Source organism: Oncorhynchus clarkii, chromosome 27 (assembly GCF_045791955.1).
Source record: "Oncorhynchus clarkii lewisi isolate Uvic-CL-2024 chromosome 27, UVic_Ocla_1.0, whole genome shotgun sequence".
In the NCBI taxonomy this organism is placed as follows: domain Eukaryota; kingdom Metazoa; phylum Chordata; class Actinopteri; order Salmoniformes; family Salmonidae; genus Oncorhynchus; species Oncorhynchus clarkii.
In genome coordinates, this window is record NC_092173.1 from 40230307 (window position 1) to 40250641 (window position 20335).

General features: G+C 43.4%; 1 protein-coding gene across 1 annotated transcript in view; it reads right to left on the minus strand.

Annotated features, from left to right (window-relative positions):
- Positions 1–2943: 2943 nt before the first annotated feature.
- Positions 2944–20335, minus strand: part of LOC139385793 (uncharacterized protein DDB_G0287625-like) — a 38439-nt gene continuing 21047 nt past the window's right edge. The window contains exons 3-4 of the mRNA XM_071131040.1: positions 14470–15738; positions 2944–3011 (exon numbers count right to left, since the gene is read on the minus strand). Coding sequence (XP_070987141.1) covers positions 2944–3011; positions 14470–15738 — 1337 coding nt within the window. The remainder of the gene's footprint in view (positions 3012–14469; positions 15739–20335) is intronic.

Here is a 20335-nt window from a genome sequence, read left to right on the forward strand (position 1 = left end):
AATATGAGCATTTACCCACCAGAGATGTTGTTTCCATCAAATTGACTTGTTTCAGATAAAATGTCTGTGTGTGATGACGCAGTGCTGAAAAAGTTACCTTTTGAAGTTCAATTCCAATGTACCGGAACAAAAAGTTAAATTGGTCAAAGTTGTTGCATTATATACATAGGCACGAAGTACCGGTGCTGCAGTTACCACAGCAACAAATGATGAATCATCATTTCAAACATAATTCATGACAAAAAATGTACCTTTATTAGTCCTGTATGGCCAGCAGAGTGGAAGTCCGTCATATCTTATCTGTAGCCTAATTTCAAATCAAATCCAAATGTATTTATAAAGCCGATGTCACAAAGTGCTATAAACTGCATGCTTTCCCAACGAGTTGTAGTGGGAGGACCACACATCATGACATCCCGTAACTCCAAGTTTACTTCGATGTTATGGTTATTATATGAATATTTGCGCATAAAAGCAATTTTTCCAAAGAGATTTCTCGCTAATTCATTTCACACAAAAAGATCCCACCTTTGTTTAGTTTATTTTGTTTTGTCGACATTTGGAATGTTCTTGTCACTTGTGCTTCCTCTCCAGTCTCTAGGTCACCAGGCTGCTCGTTATGGCGCACACCTGCGCACCATGTATGTCACTCCCTTGGTTCCTTCCCCAGACATTATTGTTTCTGTTCCAGTGTTTAGTTTGTGCGTTGTTCATGTTTCTTGTTTTATGTTGTTTATTTATTAAAACACTCACTCCCTGAACTTGCTTCCTGACTCTCAGCGCACATCATTACAGAATAACGCCTCACCTAAGGGAAGCATCAGTGTGTGTGTGTGTGTCAGGTGGAATGACTTCGGGTCCGGGAGCCACTACAGGCTTTCATGCCTTCACCAGGTCACCAGGCTCCCCTGCCTCAGCAGGCTCTTCGGGCTTTCATGCCTTCACCAGATCACCAGGCTCCCCTGACTCAGCCGTCTCTTCAGGCTTTCATGCCTTCACCAGGTCATCAGGCTCCCCTGCCTCTGCAGTCTCTTCGGGCTTTCATGCCTTCACCAGGTCACCAGGCTCCCCTGCCTCAGCCGTCTCTTCGGGCTTTCATGCCTTCACCAGGTCATCAGGCTCCCCTGCCTCAGCAGTCTCTTCGGTCTTTCATGCCTTCACCAGATCACCAGGCTCCCCTGCTTCCACTGGCTCGTCAGAGGATCACGTGCCTCAGCCATCTGTCAGGTTCCCTTGTCCCAGCCGGCGACAGGTTCCCGTGCATCAGCAGGGGTGTCTGCTCCTGATCCCCGGGATCATCTTTTGGTCAGTGTCCTGCGGCCGGAGCCGCACGTCGGGGAGGGGGTACTGTCACCTGTGTTCCCTCTCCGGTCTCTAGGTCACCAGGCTGCTCATTATGGCGCACACCTGTCACCATCGTTACGTGCACCTGTCACCATCGTTTCACACACCTGTCACCATCATTTCACACACCTGTCACCATCGTTACGTGCACCTGTCACCATCGTTTCACACACCTGTCACCATCATTACACGCACCTGTCACCATCATTACACGCACCTGTCACCATCGTTACGCGCACCTGTCACCATCGTTACGCGCACCTGTCACCATCGTTACGCGCACCTGTCATCAGACTCCCCTGAACTCCATCACTTCCCTGATTACCTTCTCTTTATCTGTCACTCTGGTTCCTTCCCCAGGTGTTATTGTTTCTGTTCCAGTGTTTAGTTTGTGCGTTGTTCGTGTCTCTTGTTTTATGTTGCGTTTATTTATTAAAACACTCCATCAGGCCTTTTTATCCAACATACTTTACTCGCATTAAAAGGTTGGATGGAAACTTGATTATAGTAATACATTTTTCCTCAATAAAGGAAAGTGATCACCCATCATTCTCTCCTGCATAGCAAAACATGTAATCACAAGCGTGGAATGACCCCATCAGTCTCTCCTGTATAGCAACGCATATGGAATGACCCTGTGTTCCTCAGCTGTTCCTCTGTGGCCATGTCCTCATTCATAGACTCTTTCTCATAAAGGAGGTGACCCTCATACTATGACCCTCTGATGCATACAGACTAACCCAAACCCATACAGGAGATGACCCTCATACTATGATGAGCCATTGATGCATACAGACCTTATCAGACTGATGATGTCATCCTACGTTCCTTTCAGTGTGACAGAGACAGGTTATACTGCAGAAGACCAGTTTGAGCCATACCAATGCCTGTAACATTCCCTGCTGTGTGTACTTGAAAACATGTCCACTTCTTGATAACACTGATCAGCTCTGTTGTGTTTTCGTGAAATGATTAGATATGGAAACACATTGTGAGTAGACAACATGACAGAGAGACAGGAAGCATTGGTGATTTTGTAGCAACAGTTCATGTTTGTAGAACCCACTAACTAATACCCAGTTAAAAATCTGATGCATAACATAACAAACAATCTGCCAGTTTAAGCTAGAGGTATATATATCTTTTTTTACCTTTATTTAACTAGGCAAGTCAGTTAAGAACAAATTCTTATTTTCAATGACGGCCTAGGAACAGTGGGTTAACTGCCTGTTCAGGGGCAGAACGACAGATTTGTACCTTGTCAGCTTGGGGGTTTGAACTTGCAACCTTCCAGTTACTAGTCCAACGCTCTAACCACTAGGTTACCCTGCCGCCCCTCTTTGCATATACATATATATGTTTATACATGAAAGGGGTCTACAATTCTAAATCAAATGGCTAAATGATCCATGCAATGAACATTTTAATACAGTTCTGTAAGTTATCTTACTTTAGAGAGGTATAGTATATAGAGATTAAAGGCCTAATGATCCATATAGTATATGACCATCCCCAGAGTTCACTAAAGGGTCATGCCACACCGATTAACTTAGTAAACAAGTGAGGTCTCGGGGTGATATGGGTGATCTGGGTGAGGGTCTAGACGTGAGTCTGAGAGGAAGGAAGAGTATTCTCAGGGTCATCTGGGTGAGAGTCTAGATGTGAGTCTGAGAGGAAGGAAGAGTATTCTCAGTCACCTGGGTGAGAGTTTAGACGTGAGTCTGAGAGGAAGGAAGAGTATTCTCAGTCACCTGGGTGAGAGTTTAGACGTGAGTCTGAGAGGAAGGAAGAGTATTCTCAGTCACCTGGGTGAGAGTTTAGACGTGAGTCTGAGAGGAAGGAAGAGTATTCTCAGTCACCTGGGTGAGAGTTTAGACGTGAGTCTGAGAGGAAGGAAGAGTATTCTCAGTCACCTGGGTGAGAGTTTAGACGTGAGTCTGAGAGGAAGGAAGAGTATTCTCAGTCACCTGGGTGAAAGTCTAGACTTGAGTCTGAGAAGAAGGAAGAGTATTCTCAGTCACCTGGGTGAAAGTCTAGACGTGAGTCTGAGAAGAAGGAGGGGTATTCTTAGAGTCACCTGGCTGAGGGTGTTGACGGGAGAGGAAGGAAGAGAATTTGGAAACATATGGAGTGAACTGACAGAGGAAATGAGCACTCCACTGTTGGTCATTTAGGGCATTAAGGAGAATTAGGACTCTTATGTTTGAAATGTAACTATATTTTATGTTACTTTGGGTGATGTTTTATGATTCACATGACGTAGGCCCCAGACACTGGTCTAAGGTCAACTTTGTTTTTCTCTAACTAATGATTAAAGTTATGATATGGGGAGTATAATCTTATCCCAGGTCTGTGCTGATGTCAGTCCAAAAACTCCAAACACAGCTCACTCTGGGCCAAGTCTTAACTTGAGATCTGCAGAACAACTCAAAACATGTTGTTCAAATATCCCGATATGATTTAATGAAAATGCGAATTGTCCATCTCAAGTTAGGAATTTGATCATCAGAGCCAGTCTTACAACATACCGTCCATAAGATGTAGACTGTATTCTCTTCTCCCCCGGCTTTCTGTCTCTCTCACACTCTCATTCTGTTATTTTCTAACTATTTCTGCCAGAGAGACTCTCTCTCTCTCCAGTGTTAGACGTTTGTCCAAGACGTCAGGAGGTGCCGTCAATACCATCCACTAGGGTCTCCAAGGATTGTGGGTTCAATCCCAGTGCTTGACATTCATTTAGATGTGTTTCCCAAACCATACACCTTACTTTAACCACTAGAAATTAATGCCTAAACTTAACCGTGGAGTGTTGGCTCAGTCAATCCCTCTCCTCTCCCCTGAAGCTCTAAACCAGACCATTTGTTTTAATGAGATGACTATGTTCTCAGGCTGTTTAGCCTGAAATACAAAACCTGTATACCCAACCACTGTAGCAACTATATGGAGGTGTGTCTCTTCAAAAGACGCAGGACTTTTCAAGGTCACCATGTCCTTTTAGTTCACTCTCAACATCCTTTTATCCTTTTCTGAATCTTTCAGGAATTATTCTGCTATCAGGCATGGCGAGCAGTGATGAGAAACATTCTCACACACACACACACACACACACACACACACACACACACACACACACACACACACACACACACACACACACACACACACACACACACACACACACACACCAGAAAAGCAGAGGAGAGGCTCAGCTGTCACTCAGAGTGAGGGGTTTAAACACTAAGCTCCTCCTGTCATGGAGCAGAGGAGAAAACTGAGAAATGGGATTTCTGGGCCAAAGCAGAGAGGAGAAAATGGAGACAAGGGGTTTCTGGGCCAAAGCAGAGAGGAGAAAATGGAGAGATGGGGTTTCTGAGCCAAAGCAGAGAGGAGAAAACGGAGACAAGGGGTTTCTGGGCCAAAGCAGAGAGGAGAAAACGGAGAGATGGGGTTTCTGGGCCAAAGCAGAGAGGAGAAAACGGAGAGATGGGGTTTCTGGGCCAAAGCAGAGAGGAGAAAACAGAGACAAGGGGTTTCTGGGCCAAAGCAGAGAGGAGAAAACGGAGAGATGGGGTTTCTGGGCCAAAGCAGAGAGGAGAAAACGGAGACATGGGGTTTCTGGGCCAAAGCAGAGAGGAGAAAATGGAGACAAGGGGTTTCTGGGCCAAATCAGAGAGGAGAAAGCAGAGACATGGGGTTTTTGGGTCAAATCAGAGAGGAGAAAACAACATGGGTTTTCTGGGCCAGAGCAGAGAGGAGAAAATGGAGACAGGCATTTCTGGGCCAAAGCAGAGAGGAGGAAATGAGACACGGGGTTTCTGGGCCAAAGCAGAGAGGAAACAAACAGAGGGAAATATACGAAGAGTAATTGACATAGAGAATAGGAAAGAGAGGGAGTGTTCTTCTTGGGTAATAGAGATTGTAATAACCTAGGAAATTATGGTTTTCATGATATGTTGTCAGTTTTCTGTATTGTGAAGGAATAAGGCTGATATTGCTGTTTCTTGCTCATTCTTGTCATCATTGAGGATGAAGACAATATAAGTGACATAAGGTGCAATAAAACGTGTGATAAAGCACGAGGTAAGTGCACACATGGGGAGACAGACCCACACACACACACACACGGTCAGAAACAGAATATGACTTTATGTCTGGATGATTTTGAGACAGGAAGCCGAGAACAAGCAGAATAATTGATTAAGGATGTAATCAATTGGTTACAATTCCACAATGTTTTTGTAGTTATTGTTCTTTATTATCAATTATACAATGGGTCTAATCCTGAATGCTAATTGGTTAAAACTGCATTTAAGCAGGTGGATATTCCACAAGTTACCACGGGCTAAATCTATGACATCAAAATGCGTATTTATTCGTTTCCCGGGAAGCAGAGAATAAGCAGAACAATTTATTGAGGATGTTTTCAACAATCAATTGGTCACAAGTACTCCTAGTGTGCTAACGAAAGAATCATCTTTATTTTCAAATAGCCTACTGACATCATATGCCTGTGTGAGTGAAAACATTCCAGTGTGGTAGATTGCATCTGTAGCGGTCAGCGCGGATCCGGCTGGCCATTAACTGAGGAGAGTGTGAAGTAACACAAGCGTAGACCAACATGGCCATCCAGGGAAACGACTCAGAATAAAAGAGACAACAGAATGTGCCACAGCGCTGGGTAACAATTACCCCAAAACCTAGCTGTCTTTGAGCCTTTTTACAACGGTCTTCCGGTCCCTCTCTGCCACCTGACAACTCGGTATCTAGGGAAAAAAAGAAAACAAAAAATCAAAAGGCTTGTCCTTACTGGTTCCTGTCCAGTTGGGTTCAATAACCCTCCCAGTGTTAGGAGGGCTCTGCATGTCAGCTCTTGCTGCTCCAGACCCAAAACTCTAATCCAGCCAAAGCCAGGTTAAAACAGCAACAGCCAAACCTCCAAGTTAATTATATACAGGTGCGTGTGTATTAGGCCCTTACCCATTCTGGGCCATCCTCTCTCCTGGCCAGTAGATGTCGCAAACGAGCAGGATTATACCGGCCTTCACACACCCACCCTCTCACTCCAGTACACATGATAAAACATTGAGTTCTGATATTTAAATCCATGGGATTGCATAGATTAAATGTTCCATTATTTCATCATAACAATTTGTTGCATTTTAGATGAAATGTATTACACAATAATAGCATACATATGAATCCACATCATGTGGGCTTTTGAAATAGTTTGGAGTCATTGCGAGGGATCTGTGGTCACGCTTTGCATTAGTCATTACACAAGGGAAACTATTGAGCAGGAAAAACCCAGCAGCGTTGCAGTTCTTGACACAAACCGGTGCGCCTGGCACCTACTACCATACCCTCTTCAAAAGCACTTCAATATTTTGTCTTGCCCATTCACCCTCATACACAATCCATGTCTCAATTGTCTCAAGTCTTTAAACATCCTTCTCCTCCTCCTTCATCTACACTGATTGAAGTGGATATAACAAGTGACATCAATAAGGGATCATAGCTTTCACCTTGACTCACCGGGTCAGTGTATGTCATGGAAAGTGTTTTCTAATGTTTTGTACACTCTGTGTATGTGACTGAATGCAGGAAGGTGAGTTTATGTCACATTTTCACGATTGCCTTTTTTTATATACATTGTCACAGCAAAATAATTTGCAAGTTTAGTCCATAATGTTAGGCTGTTAGTTGGCCAAATGTAAGGCTACATGAAAAGTGCAATATCATCAATGTAACAGTATGTTAGTGTGGGTTTTCAGTGAATTTATGTAAATCACCAGGCTCATCTACATTTCCAGTGGTTTGGGAAAATTCACGGCAACAAAAGACTGATCAAATTGAAATCCTGTCTGTAGAAAGCCCTGCTCCAATACCTTTTTGACGCTATAATCGCCCCCCCTCAACAATTTCCCTACTCCCTTAAAGGGATAGGTCACTGACAAATTACACAATTTATGGATCCATTTTATAAATAACTACAAATTCCTAGATTACTCTGTAGTTGTATGCATAGGCTCAGTCAACCCCTCTCCTCTCACCTGTTACTCTCACCCAGGCTCTTGCTTTGAATGAGATGGCCATGTTCTCAGACTGTTTAGATGGTGAAACAAGGCTTAATACAAACCGTAGCCCCAACCACTGTAGCAAATCTATGAAGGTGTGTCTCTTCAAAAGACGCAGGATAAAAAGCTGTATTTTTAAGTGCTTTTTAATAAGGTCACTGCGTCCTTTTAAGAAGTTCACTCCCAACATCCTTTTATCATTTTCTGGATCTTTCTGCTAAGAGGCGGGGACAAGCAGTGATGAGAAACATTCACAAATGCACACACACACACACACACTCACACTCACACACTCACACACACACACACTCACACACACACACACTCACATACACACACTCACTCACACTCACACACACACTCACACACACACACTTGAGCATCAGAGAAGAGGCTCAGCTGTCACTCAGAGTGAGGGATTTAATAAACACTAAGCTCCTCCTGTCATGGAGAAGGGAGGAGAAAACGGAGAAATGGGATTTCTGGGCCAAAGCAGAGAGGAGAAAACAGACATGGGGTTTCTGTTCCAAAGTAGAGAGGAGAACACGGAGAGATGGGGTTTCTGGGCCAAAGCAGAGAGGAGAACACGGAGAGATGGGGTTTCTGGGCCAAAGCAGAGAGGAGAAAACAGAGAGATGGGGTTTCTGGGCCAAATCAGAGAGGAGAAAACAGAGAGATGGGGTTTCTGGGCCAAAGCAGAGAGCAGAAAACAGTGGGAAATAGAAGACGAGGCATTGAGACAGGGCAGGGGTCTCCAACCAGTGACGTGTATTCATGGATGCCAAGGAAAGCCAGGCTTCCCCCTAAAATTGACCAATATATATTGTTTTTAAACATACATTTCTCCCCAAATAATATAAAATAGTAGCCAACCACCGTTGAGCTAAACTGGGTGAGCTCAACTGTCAATGGTTCTGACGCACCAAAAAAAGGTGTCAAGGTAAGTCAGTTTGGATTTGGCTTCAGACCAATCACATCAGAAGCCAAACGACATTTACCAACGAAAATGTTTTGTTGCATCTCGTTGTTTCGTTGTCCTCCGGTGGCTATTCATACATTGTGCCCCTGGCCTGAGAGGATGGAAGTTCAACATGAAGCTAGACGTAATATGCTAATGTTAACTAGCTGGTCTGGCGCATCATTTCCCATGAAAGGGAGTTAGGCTAGCGACTCTCCGTGGTTCTACATCAATAATTGTTAAGTAGTCCAAAAATGTTGGAAACATTACCTTGTTTGGCTGTAGGTCATGTAACTGTTTGTTACATGCAATATTTTTTGTGGACCTTACCTGACAGTTTTTGCTCTCTGGTTTTGATGAAACAAAGGTGTGGTTGAATTTATTCTGCCACTGTGTCTTCTTATTGTCTCGGCCTTGGGCCTATATATCACAGTGTCGAGGCATATGAATTAACAGATTATAGAGAAACAACACTATTATCACAACACATAGGTTGCAATATGGCTTTTTTTGGGGGGGGGGACTTCGATACTGCTCTCCAACCTAGTTCCTGGGGAGCTACCATCCCGTACGCTTTCACTCCAATGCTAATCTAGCACACCTGATTCTAATAATCAGCTGGTTGATTAACTAAATAATATTATAACTCCAACACTGTTCCTGCAGAGCTATCATCCTGTAGGTTATAACTCCAACACTGTTCCTGCAGAGCTACCATCCTGTAGGTTATAACTCCAACACTGTTCCTGCAGAGCTACCATCCTGTAGGTTATAACTCCAACACTGTTCCTGCAGAGCTATCATCCTGTAGGTTATAACTCCAACACTGTTCCTGCAGAGCTATCATCCTGTAGGTTATAACTCCAACACTGTTCCTGCAGAGCTACCATCCTGTAGGTTATAACTCCAACACTGTTCCTGCAGAGCTACCATCCTGTAGGTTATAACTCCAACACTGTTCCTGCAGAGCTATCATCCTGTAGGTTATAACTCCAACACTGTTCCTGCAGAGCTATCATCCTGTAGGTTATAACTCCAACACTGTTCCTGCAGAGCTATCATCCTGTAGGTTATAACTCCAACACTGTTCCTGCAGAGCTATCATCCTGTAGGTTATAACTCCAACACTGTTCCTGCAGAGCTACCATCCTGTAGGTTATAACTCCAACACTGTTCCTGCAGAGCTATCATCCTGTAGGTTATAACTCCAACACTGTTCCTGCAGAGCTATCATCCTGTAGGTTATAACTCCAGGATGGTAGTTCTGCAGGAACAGTGCTGGAGAGCCCTGACATAGACAATAGGAAGAGCGGTAGTGTTCTTCTGGGGTAATAGAGAATGTAATAACCTAGAACATGATGGTTTTCATGACATGTTGTCTGTTTTATTTACTGTATAGTGTAGGAATAATGCTGATATTGCTGTTTCTTGCTCATTCTTGTCATCATTGAGGATGAAGACAATATAAGTGACATAAGGTGCAATATAACGTGTGATCAAGCATTAGGTAAGTGCACACATGGGGAGACAGACACACACACACACACGCACGCACGCACGCACGCACGCACGCACACACACACACACACACACACACACACACACACACACATACACACACACACACACTCAGAAACAGAATATGAATGAGTGTCTGGATGATTTTGAGACAGGAAGCAGAGAATTAACAGAAAAATTGATTGAGGATGTTATCAACAATCACTTGGTCACAATTCCACATAATGTTTTTTGTAATAACCAATAATAATAATAACAAAATCCAAGCTATGAGGTCAAAGGAATTGTCCGTAGAAGTCTGAGACAGAATTGTGTCATTTCTGGCATTTCTGGCATTTTGCAGCATTGAAGGTCCCCAAAAACACAGTGGCCTCCATCATTCTTATATGGAAGAAGTTTGGAACCACCAGGACTCATTCTAGATCTGGCCGCCCGGCCAAAATGAGCAATCGGGAGAGAAGGGCCTTGGTCAGGCAGGTGACCAAGAACCCAATGGTCACTCTTACAGAGCTCTAGAGTTTCTCTGTGGAGATGGGAGAAACTTCCAGAAGGACAACCATTTCTGCAACACTCCACCAATCAGGCCTTTATGTTAAAGTGGCCAGACGGAAGCCCCTCCTCAGTAAAAGGCACATGAAAGCCAGCTTGGAGTTTGCCAAAAGGCACCTAAAGACTCTCAGACCATGAGAAAAAATATTCTCTGGTCTGATGAAACTAAGATTGAACGCTATGGCCTGAAAAATGGAAACTGGCACCATCCCTATGATGAAGCATGGTGGTGGCAGCATCATGCTAGGTTGAATTAGCGTCTGTGCAAAGTGGTTTAGTAGAATTTTACAGGAGATTGCGTAGATAACAATTTGATGGATTTCACATTAAATATATCCCATAATAATAGCATGCATATGAATCCACATCCTGTAGCCTTTTAAAATAGTTGGAGTCATTGTGAGCATATTGCATTACTTATTGTGGTTAGTCCTCCTCGACTGTTTGCTTGTTTTGTTTGATTTCCTCCGGGAATATGTGTGATCGAATTCAGGAAGGTTTGTTTATAACACATTTTCCAGAATGGCTGCAGTTGGGGGAAACATGGGAAAGTTTGTGCTTCTTTGACATTTGATCAACTTGTTATCCCACTTTGTAGACAAGTGGGAGGAAATGCCCTTTAATTATTTTTAAACTTTCTGGAGTCTCTCTGGCGTCTCTAGCTCTTCTTTGTTTATGCCCATTCAGCATCATTCACACCCTTTTAAACCTTAACCCCACCCATCTCTTTAAGAATTCACATGTAAAAGCGGGGCATTGTCCTCCTGAAAGTAGCCTCCTCCATTATCTCAGCCAATCACAGATCTAAATAGCTCAGGGCTTTCTCCTTACCCACTGGACACAGACATCAATTCAATGTCTGTTCCACATTGGTTCAATTTCATTGAAAGGACCTGGAAACAATGTTGATTCAACCAGCGTGTGCCCATTGGGTCAGTTTATGATACATGTTTTATTCATATTTACAAATCCCATATAAGTTTGCAATTAAGGCATCAGAAAGTTTACATGTACAAGAAGCCGTTTCTAGGGCCTCCCAAGTGGCGCAGCGGTCTAAGGCACTGCATCGTAGTGCTTGAAGCGTCACTACAGACCGGGCTGTGTCACAGCTGTCCGCAACCGGGGAGACCCCATGAGACAGTGCACAATTGACCCAGCGTCGTCCGGGTTAGGGGAGGGTTTGGCCGGCAGGGATGTTCTTGTCCCATCGCGAGCTAGCGAATCCTGTGGCGTGCAGGGTTCATGCATGCTGACACGGTTGCCAGGTGTACGGTGTTTCCTCCGACACATTGGTACGGCTGGCCTCCGTGTTAAGCGAGCAGTGTGTCAATAAGCAGTGCGGCTTGGCAGGGTCATGTTTCGGAGGACACATGGCCCTTGACCTTCGCTTCTACCGAGTCCGTATGGGACAAGACAGTAACTACAACTTGAAGAGAAAAAGGGGTAAAAATAAAAATGAAGAATGCCTTTCTGCAACAAAAGATTATATATACACTATATATACACAAGTATGTGAACACACCTTCAAATTAGTGGTTTGGCTATTTCAGCCACACCCTTCGCTGACAGGTCTATAAAATCAAGCACACAGCCATGCAATCTCCGTAGACAAACATTATAACTGCCTTACGGAAGAGCTCAGTGACTTTCAACATGGCACCATCATAGGATGCCACTTTTCCAACAAGTCAGTTCGTCAAATTTTTACCCTGCTCGAGCTGCCCCGGTCAACCGTAAGTGCTGTTATTGTGAAGTATAAACATCTAGGACCGACAAAGGCTCAGCCACGAAGTGGTAGGCCACACAAGCTCACAGAACAGGACTGTAGAGTTCTGAAGCGTGTAGGGCATAAAAATCATCTGTCTTCAGTTGCAACACTCACCACAGAGTTCCAAACTGCCTATGGAAGCAACGTCAACACAAAAACTGTTAGTCGGGAGCTTTAGGAAATGGGTTTCCATGGCTGAGCAGCCACACGCATGCCTAAGATCAACATGCCTTTGGGATCAATTGGAAGGCTGACTGTGAGCCATGCCTAATCCCCCAATATCACTGCCCAACCTCAATAATGCTCCTGTGGCTGAATGGAAGCAAGTCCAAGCAGCAATGTTCCATCATCTAGCGGAAAGCCTTCCCAGAAGAGTGGCTGTTATAGCAGCAATGTTCCATCATCTAGTGGAAAGCCTTCCCAGAAGAGTGGAGGCTGTTATAGCAGCAATGTTCCAACATCTAGTGGAAAGCCTTCCCAGAAGAGTGGAGGCTGTTATAGCAGCAATGTTCCAACATCTAGTGGAAAGCCTTCCCAGAAAAGTGGAGGCTGTTATAGCAGCAATGTTCCATCATCTAGTGGAAAGCCTTCCCAGAAGAGTGGAGCAAAAAGGGGGAACAATGATTTTGGATTGAGATGTTTGACAATGCAGGTGTCACATACTTAAAATCCATCCCAAAGGAAGCTGTGTGCTAGATGCTGTCATACTGTCACACACAAACACACATACTAATACACGCATGCAAACACACACATTTCTCTCCCATGTTGGCAGTGCCACCTCTGTACCCTCCTCAGCTGGCACAGTCCTATCATGACCCATCATCGGATGGGGCCACAGTGTCTCCTGACCCATCCTGTCTCAGCCTCCAGTATTTATGCTGCAGTAGTTTATGTGTCGGGGGACTAGGGTCAGTTTGTTATATCTGGAGTACTTCTCCTGTCTTATCCGTTGTCCTGTGTGAATTTAAGTATGCTCTCTCTAATTCTCTCTTTCTCTCTTTCTCTCGGAGGACCTGAGCCCTAGGACCATGCCACAGGACCTGGCATGATGACTCCTTGCTGTCCCCAGTCCACCTGGCCGTGCTGCTGCTCCAGTTTCAACTGTTCTGCATGCGGCTATGGAATCCTGACCTGTTCACCGACGTGCTACCTGTCCCAGACCTGCTGTTTTCAACTCTCTAGAGACAGCAGGAGTGGTAGAGATACTCTTAATGATCGGCTATGAAAAGCCAACTGACATTTACTCCTGAGGTGCTGACTTGCTGCACCCTCGACAACTACTGTGATTATTATTATTTGACCATGCTGGTCATTTATGAACATTTGAACATCTTGGCCATGTTCTGTTATAATCTCCACCCGGCACAGCCAGAAGAGGACTGGCCACCCCTCATAGCCTGGTTCTTCTCTAGGTTTCTACCTAGGTTTTGGCCTTTCTAGGGAGTTTTTCCTAGCCACCGTGCTTCTACACCTGCATTGCTTGGGTACCTTGGGTTGTTGAGGTCAAGCTGATTTACCTAACAGCTGGAGGTTGTTGAGGTCAAGCTGATTTACCTAACAGCTGGAGGTTGTTGAGGTCAAGCTGATTTACCTAACAGCTGGAGTTTGTTAAGGTCAAGCTGATTTACCTAACAGCTGGAGGTTTTCAATTTTCTTTCAGACTACCTTTGATCTCAGACTAAGGGAGAGATACAGTAGCTAGTAGATAGTTGGGCAACAGATAGGAGTTATGTGTTTGTTAGCTGGGGAATGTAATTTCCAATCAATTCTGTGAATCCATTTCTCTATGGAGAAATTCCATGTTCCAATCTATTGAACTGACAAGAATTAAAATGGAACAACCTTGGTTTGTGTATGTGTTAGACTTTTTATTTTGAAACTGAACCGATTATCTCGTTCTAATTGTTCCCACATGACATATGTTGTTTTGTAGCAGTATTTGGCTCAGTTTGAATAACTTCCAATGGTATTTTTTTTATTTTTGTGTCATGGATTCCCCTGTACTGCTGCTCATTCCGTGCGGTTCTACTTCACCAACCTTCTAGGCTTGACTGAACTGTCTAATTAAGCACTCCTGGTTCCCATTTCCCCTGATTAGTAATTGTATATATGTGCCCTCTGCTCCCCATTGTCTTGGTTGGTTTAATTGTTTCAATGTCCGTTGGTCCTGTGAGTACATGTGTTGTTGTTTTGACTTTCGAGCTGCATGTTTTGTGCATTGTTATTATGGGTCTCGTCCCGTGTATTGTTATTACGTGTCTCTTCCTGTGCATTGTTATTACGGGTCTCGTCCCGTGCATTGTTATTACGGGTCTCTTCCTGTGTATTGTTATTACGGGTCTCTTCCTGTGCATTGTTATTATGGGTCTCGTCCCGTGTATTGTTATTACGGGTCTCTTCCTGTGCATTGTTATTACGGGTCTCGTCCCGTGCATTGTTATTACGGGTCCCTTCCTGTGCATTGTTATTACGGGTCTCTTCCTGTGCATTGTTATTACGGGTCTCTTCCCGTGCATTGTTATTACGGGTCTCTTCCTGTGTATTGTTATTACGGGTCTCTTCCCGTGCATTGTTATTACGGGTCTCTTCCCGTGTATTGTTATTACGGGTCTCTTCCTGTGCATTGTTATTACGGGTATCTTCCTGTGCATTGTTATTACGGGTCTCTTCCTGTGTATTGTTATTACGGGTCTCTTCCTGTGCATTGTTATTACGGGTCTCTTCCTGTGTATTGTTATTACGGTTCTCTTCCTGTGCATTGTTATTACGGGTCTCTTCCCGTGTATTGTTATTACGGGTCTCTTCCCGTGCATTGTTATTACGGGTCTCGTCCCGTGTATTGTTATTATGGGTCTCTTCCCGTGCATTGTTATTACGGGTCTCTTCCCGTGCATTGTTATTACGGGTCTCTTCCTGTGCATTGTTATTACGGGTCTCTTCCAGTGCATTGTTATTACGGGTCTCTTCCCGTGTATTGTTATTACGGGTCTCGTCCCGTGCATTGTTATTACGGGTCTCTTTCCGTGTATTGTTATTACGGGTCTCTTCCTGTGCATTGTTATTACGGGTCTCTTCCTGTGTATTGTTATTACGGGTCTCTTCCTGTGTATTGTTATTACGGGTCTCTTCCCGTGCATTGTTATTACGGGTCTCTTCCCGTGTATTGTTATTACGGGTCTCTTCCTGTGCATTGTTATTACGGGTCTCTTCCTGTGTATTGTTATTACGGGTCTCTTCCTGTGCATTGTTATTACGGGTCTCTTCCTGTGTCTTGTTATTACGGGTCTCTTCCCGTGCATTGTTATCACGGGTCTCTTCCTGTGTATTGTTATTACGGGTCTCTTCCTGTGTATTGTTATTACGGGTCTCGTCCCGTGCATTGTTATTACGGGTCTCTTCCCGTGCATTGTTATTACGGGTCTCGTCCCGTGCATTGTTATTACGGGTCTCGTCCTGTGCATTGTTATTACGGGTGTGACGACCCGCCCACTCTGTCTGCCGTATTCTCTCTTTGTTCTTGTTTCCTTATTAGGATGCCGGTGGGCGGAGTTGGGAGGGTCGTCAGCTACATGGGAAACACCTGGGCCCGGTGTGTCCCAGGATAAATACACCACTTTCCCATTCATGAGGGAGACTCTCTCCATGCAGACACCGTTACAGATTTTGTTGTGTATCATGGAGGCCTTTGGTTGTTTGCTTTGGCACCTTTCAACACCCTGCATTATCACATTCATGCATGCAAAACACTCACTTACACTACTGATTACTGATTACACACACCATTGTATATTGTATTTAGTTTACTTTATTTAATAAATATATATTTTGTTACTCCTTATCTCCACCTTGTCTCCCTTTTTGTTACGGGCTTTGAGCCGGTTTGTGACAAGTGGGAGCTCATCCGGGATCTTTGAATGTATTGGTTTGTGTCACGTTCTGACCATAGTTCTGTTATTTTATTCTTTGTTTTAGTATGGTCAGGGCGTGAGTTGGGGTGGGTCTATGTTTGTCTTTCTATGTTGGTTTTTGTGTTCAGACTAGTATGGTTCTCAATCAGAGGCAGGTGTCATTGGTTGTCGCTGATTGAGAATCATACTTAGGTAGCCTGGGTTTCACTGTTGGTTGGTGGGTGTTTGTTTCCGTGTGAGTGTTTGTCGCCACACGGTACTGTTTCGGGTTTCATCACATCGTTTATTGTTTTGTATTTCAGTGTTCAGTTCGCTTTTAATAAATCGTCATGAACACTTACCACGCCGCGTCTTGGTCCGATCCTTACTCCTCTTCAGACGAAGAGGAAATCTGCCTTTACAGTTTGGGAGAACGTGGAGGTAGTGTTAAATTCTGTACGTGTTTGGTTTGCATATTTTTTATGTTTGAGTTTGATAGGCCCAGTATTGGTTGCCTTTGTTGTTTGGTTTGTGTGCTGAGTTGGAGAGAGTATAATGGTTAGTTTCCAGGCCCTGCCCAGCCTGGAAACTCTTTTCCTACTTGCTGTTGGGACGTTTGTTATGGGATTTTTATGAATAATGACTAAATTATATATACATATACATTTAGCTTAGAATTATAACTAAACAGAATACTACTCTGTTACTATATGAATCTATGAATCTTATTATAATCATAATACTGAATATAAGGTGTGTAGTTTTAGTCAAGAATTAGAACAAGGACTTTCTCTTCCTTGTTAGAAACGAATGGAGCTTTCTTCAGACCGGCCGGAATACTGTGTTCCTTACAGGACATTCTGTCCCTACCCAGGGAGGGGAGAGACCTTGGGCTTGTTGTAGATTGTTTAACAGGTGGCAGACAATGTGAGAAGGCTTGTGAACTATTTTGTATCTCAGAGGAGGAGGGACATTTATGACAAAATGTGAGGTGTATATAAACCAATGTACATGGTTTTATGTTCAGAGCTCTCGGGAATAAACGCTACTGAGTAATTTTCTGACTGATCTTTGTCTATTTTATGCAAATAAGAACTTTACAAATTCTTAGAAACGGACAAAGTGTTTTGCTTTGTTACAATTGAATTGGTTAATGAACATATAGGAATTAAATTCCTCTAACAATTGGTCCTTCGAAGCCGGATCTAAATATCTGTCCCTGTCATCTGAAGGTAACAAGCCGAGAACCGTGCACGGGTGGGCTGTGGTCCCGTAAAACAAAGTCCTGTCCCCTGACATTGGGGCTCCTTAACAGGCCGGTATACACCCCAACATTGCTTTTCCCAGTCTGCGACAAGGTCCGTAGTCTTTATTCTCGAATTTGGGGGGAATGATTTCAGTTATCTTTGGTTTGATGTTCTAAAATGTTTAGAATTTATCAATAATAGGAGCTTCGCTATTCCAAACAGATTTACGGGGTTTTGCATGACCAATATACAAGGGGTTACTTGTAAACCAATATCGATAACGTGGCAGGTCCGAAATGACCTGAGGTAAGGTGCACTACCATAAATAAAATATATTAATAGATCCTTGCCTTGCAAGCCAAAGGGTTATTAAGGGTGGGATATAGTAGGTGTTGTTAGATAGGACGGTCATTTTGTACAAATAGGATAGCCATCAATTCAAAAGACATACCTAAATAAAGTCCTAACCTAAGTAGTCTATCTGTATATGGGAAGTAGTCTGACTATGAAAAGTAGCAGTAGATATATTAAAACAGGTGAGGATATAAACTAGGCTTGGTGAGAAAGGAAGGTAATTCTATGCGAACAGGATAACTTCACCTATTCAATACTGAAATAATATCCAAAAAAGGAGGAGAGGGAAACCTAATGTAGCGGAGTGAGATACAAGATATTTGGGTACTTTAAAAGCCCTCTAAAACAACCCGAGGTTAACTAGGAATGTATAGCCCCTGGGTAATAGCTTATAGTTGTGCAAGTGAGATCTAATGTCCGATCAACAGTCAACGCTATAGATAACGTTTCTAGAAAGGAGAAACGCATATAGAATTCCATACACGTAGATTGTAAGCATTAAAGAGACACACACATAGTTAGGCAGGAGTGCAACTATAGTAACTAGGTAACGGTAAACAGCACATACATAGATCATAGAAATATATACACCTAGATTGTAAAAATATACTGTAGAACATAACTATAGTAATTGGATAGCGGTAGAAAATAACACACACATAGAAGAAGATGAGACAGAAAAAGGATTGGGTGGCTGTAAATGGAAGAGGGGAAACCCAGGACAGGGGGCAGAGGTAGTTTTACAGTGGGCTGTAGATAGAGAGCAGAGAGAGAGAGCGGACAGACAGGAATCTAATAATTATTGCTACTCTAGGGAAAGTCAGGAAAGATTTAACCGAACTAGGACAGGATTTAGCAAACTTATTGAGAGAGTGAATAGAGGTAGAGAAAGGGAGAAAGTCAAGAGAAGTGCATAGACAGTCAAAAGAAAGGTGTAGGTAGTCAAGGGAAACAGCAGGGTTTTGAGAGAGACACCCCCCCCCCCCCTCGCTGGGGAAAAGCTTGGACTTTAAATTAGGACTATTTTCTGGGAATTGTCTCGGTGCCGGAGTTTGCGACTACAGACAATGATAATAACAGGGTTGTTGGCGGGGAGGCTCCTTCATTCCAATAGTGATGGTGGTTAAATAGCTGCCTTCTAAGCTTGAGACCTGAGTTCCCGGTAAATGCTCGGACTAAAGCCGGAGTTTTTAATTGTAATTCAACTATTTCTATGGTTTGCCTGGAAACACGGCCGCTAGTGTTTGTATAAGATATAAACTGAACGTTTTAATAGCGTTTAATAACGTTTTAATTGTTTGGTTCAAATTGATAGAAGGAAGGGATGAATTGCATTTTTTCTTAATAGATTGTTTAGGTTAAATTGAAAGACCAATCCATGCTAAATAATAGAGGGGCGATATCGTTGGAATACGCTGTCTTGCCTAAATGGCCCTCTGGAATAACGTATTGGGAATGGAGTCGATTTTTAAAATGCTGAATCCTAAAAGAGACAGTTCCCTAAATCTAATGAATTATAAATAATAACGAAGAGACAATTACGTTATAGTTGTGCCCATCGAAATGTTATAATAAATATGTACATGATACGTTAAAATTTTGGAGTAGAGAAAATTGGAACGTTTGGTTTTACTCTTATGATAGGATTAAAGCAGAACTCATTTGGAGTAGGGGGTATATTTTTGCCTAGAGGCAGGAATAAGAGTTAGTTGCAGTGTTGGCTACTAATTTTCAGGGTAAGTTGCTAGAGGCAGGTTGATTTGTTGCTTGATGACGTAAAACTGCGTTGAATACACAATGACGTTACTCAAATTGATTTGACCGTTGTTCAGGTACACTCTTTTCTGTACTTGATTCATCACTATAATACTGTCATATAGGTGTTATTGCATTGGAGGGTGTGTGTGTGTGTGTGTGTGTGTGTGTGTGTGTGTGTGTGGGTGTGTGTGTGTGTGTTGGTCTGGACCCAGGGGAATGTACTCTGATAGTCTTCATCTGTCACGACCGCTTGACATTCCTCTCAGAGAGTGTGCTTTATCCCTGGCACAGACCACCAGCCACTCTAACACCGATAAAACACAAAGGGACAAAACAAACCCACTGCCCTCTGTCTGGATAAAGACATGACCTGAGGTTAAAATGTTTCTGTGTGTGTGTGCATACCTGAAAGGGAGGCACGGGGTGCATTTGATGAGTGAACAGCCAGGTTGCTCAAGGTCCAAGGTCAAATTCGACATCCGTCCAGGTATCCAGGAAGTCGGGAGATGACGTAGAAACCAGCCACTAGGAGCAACAGTGAGCGCTCTTAACATCAAGTTGTCTTGCGGCTTGCTAGGGTGTTGTAAATATGTGTAGGTGATGGGTGTAAGCCGGTTCTGAGGATCAGCTGTTCAATCTCAGTGCTAGGCACTCGTATTTGATTTTGGGGGTTTTAACCCTGTCCCAAACATGAACCCTTACCTTATCCATTTGGAACTAATGCCTTAACTTAACCTTTGAAATTGGGCTTTTATGGATAAACGTTGGATTGTTGCTCGTGTGTGTGTGTGTGTGTGTGTGTGTGTGCCTGTGGTTTGCTGATGACGTATAAAGGGACATTACAATGTTGACTGTCTGTAAAAATTCCCAAGCTC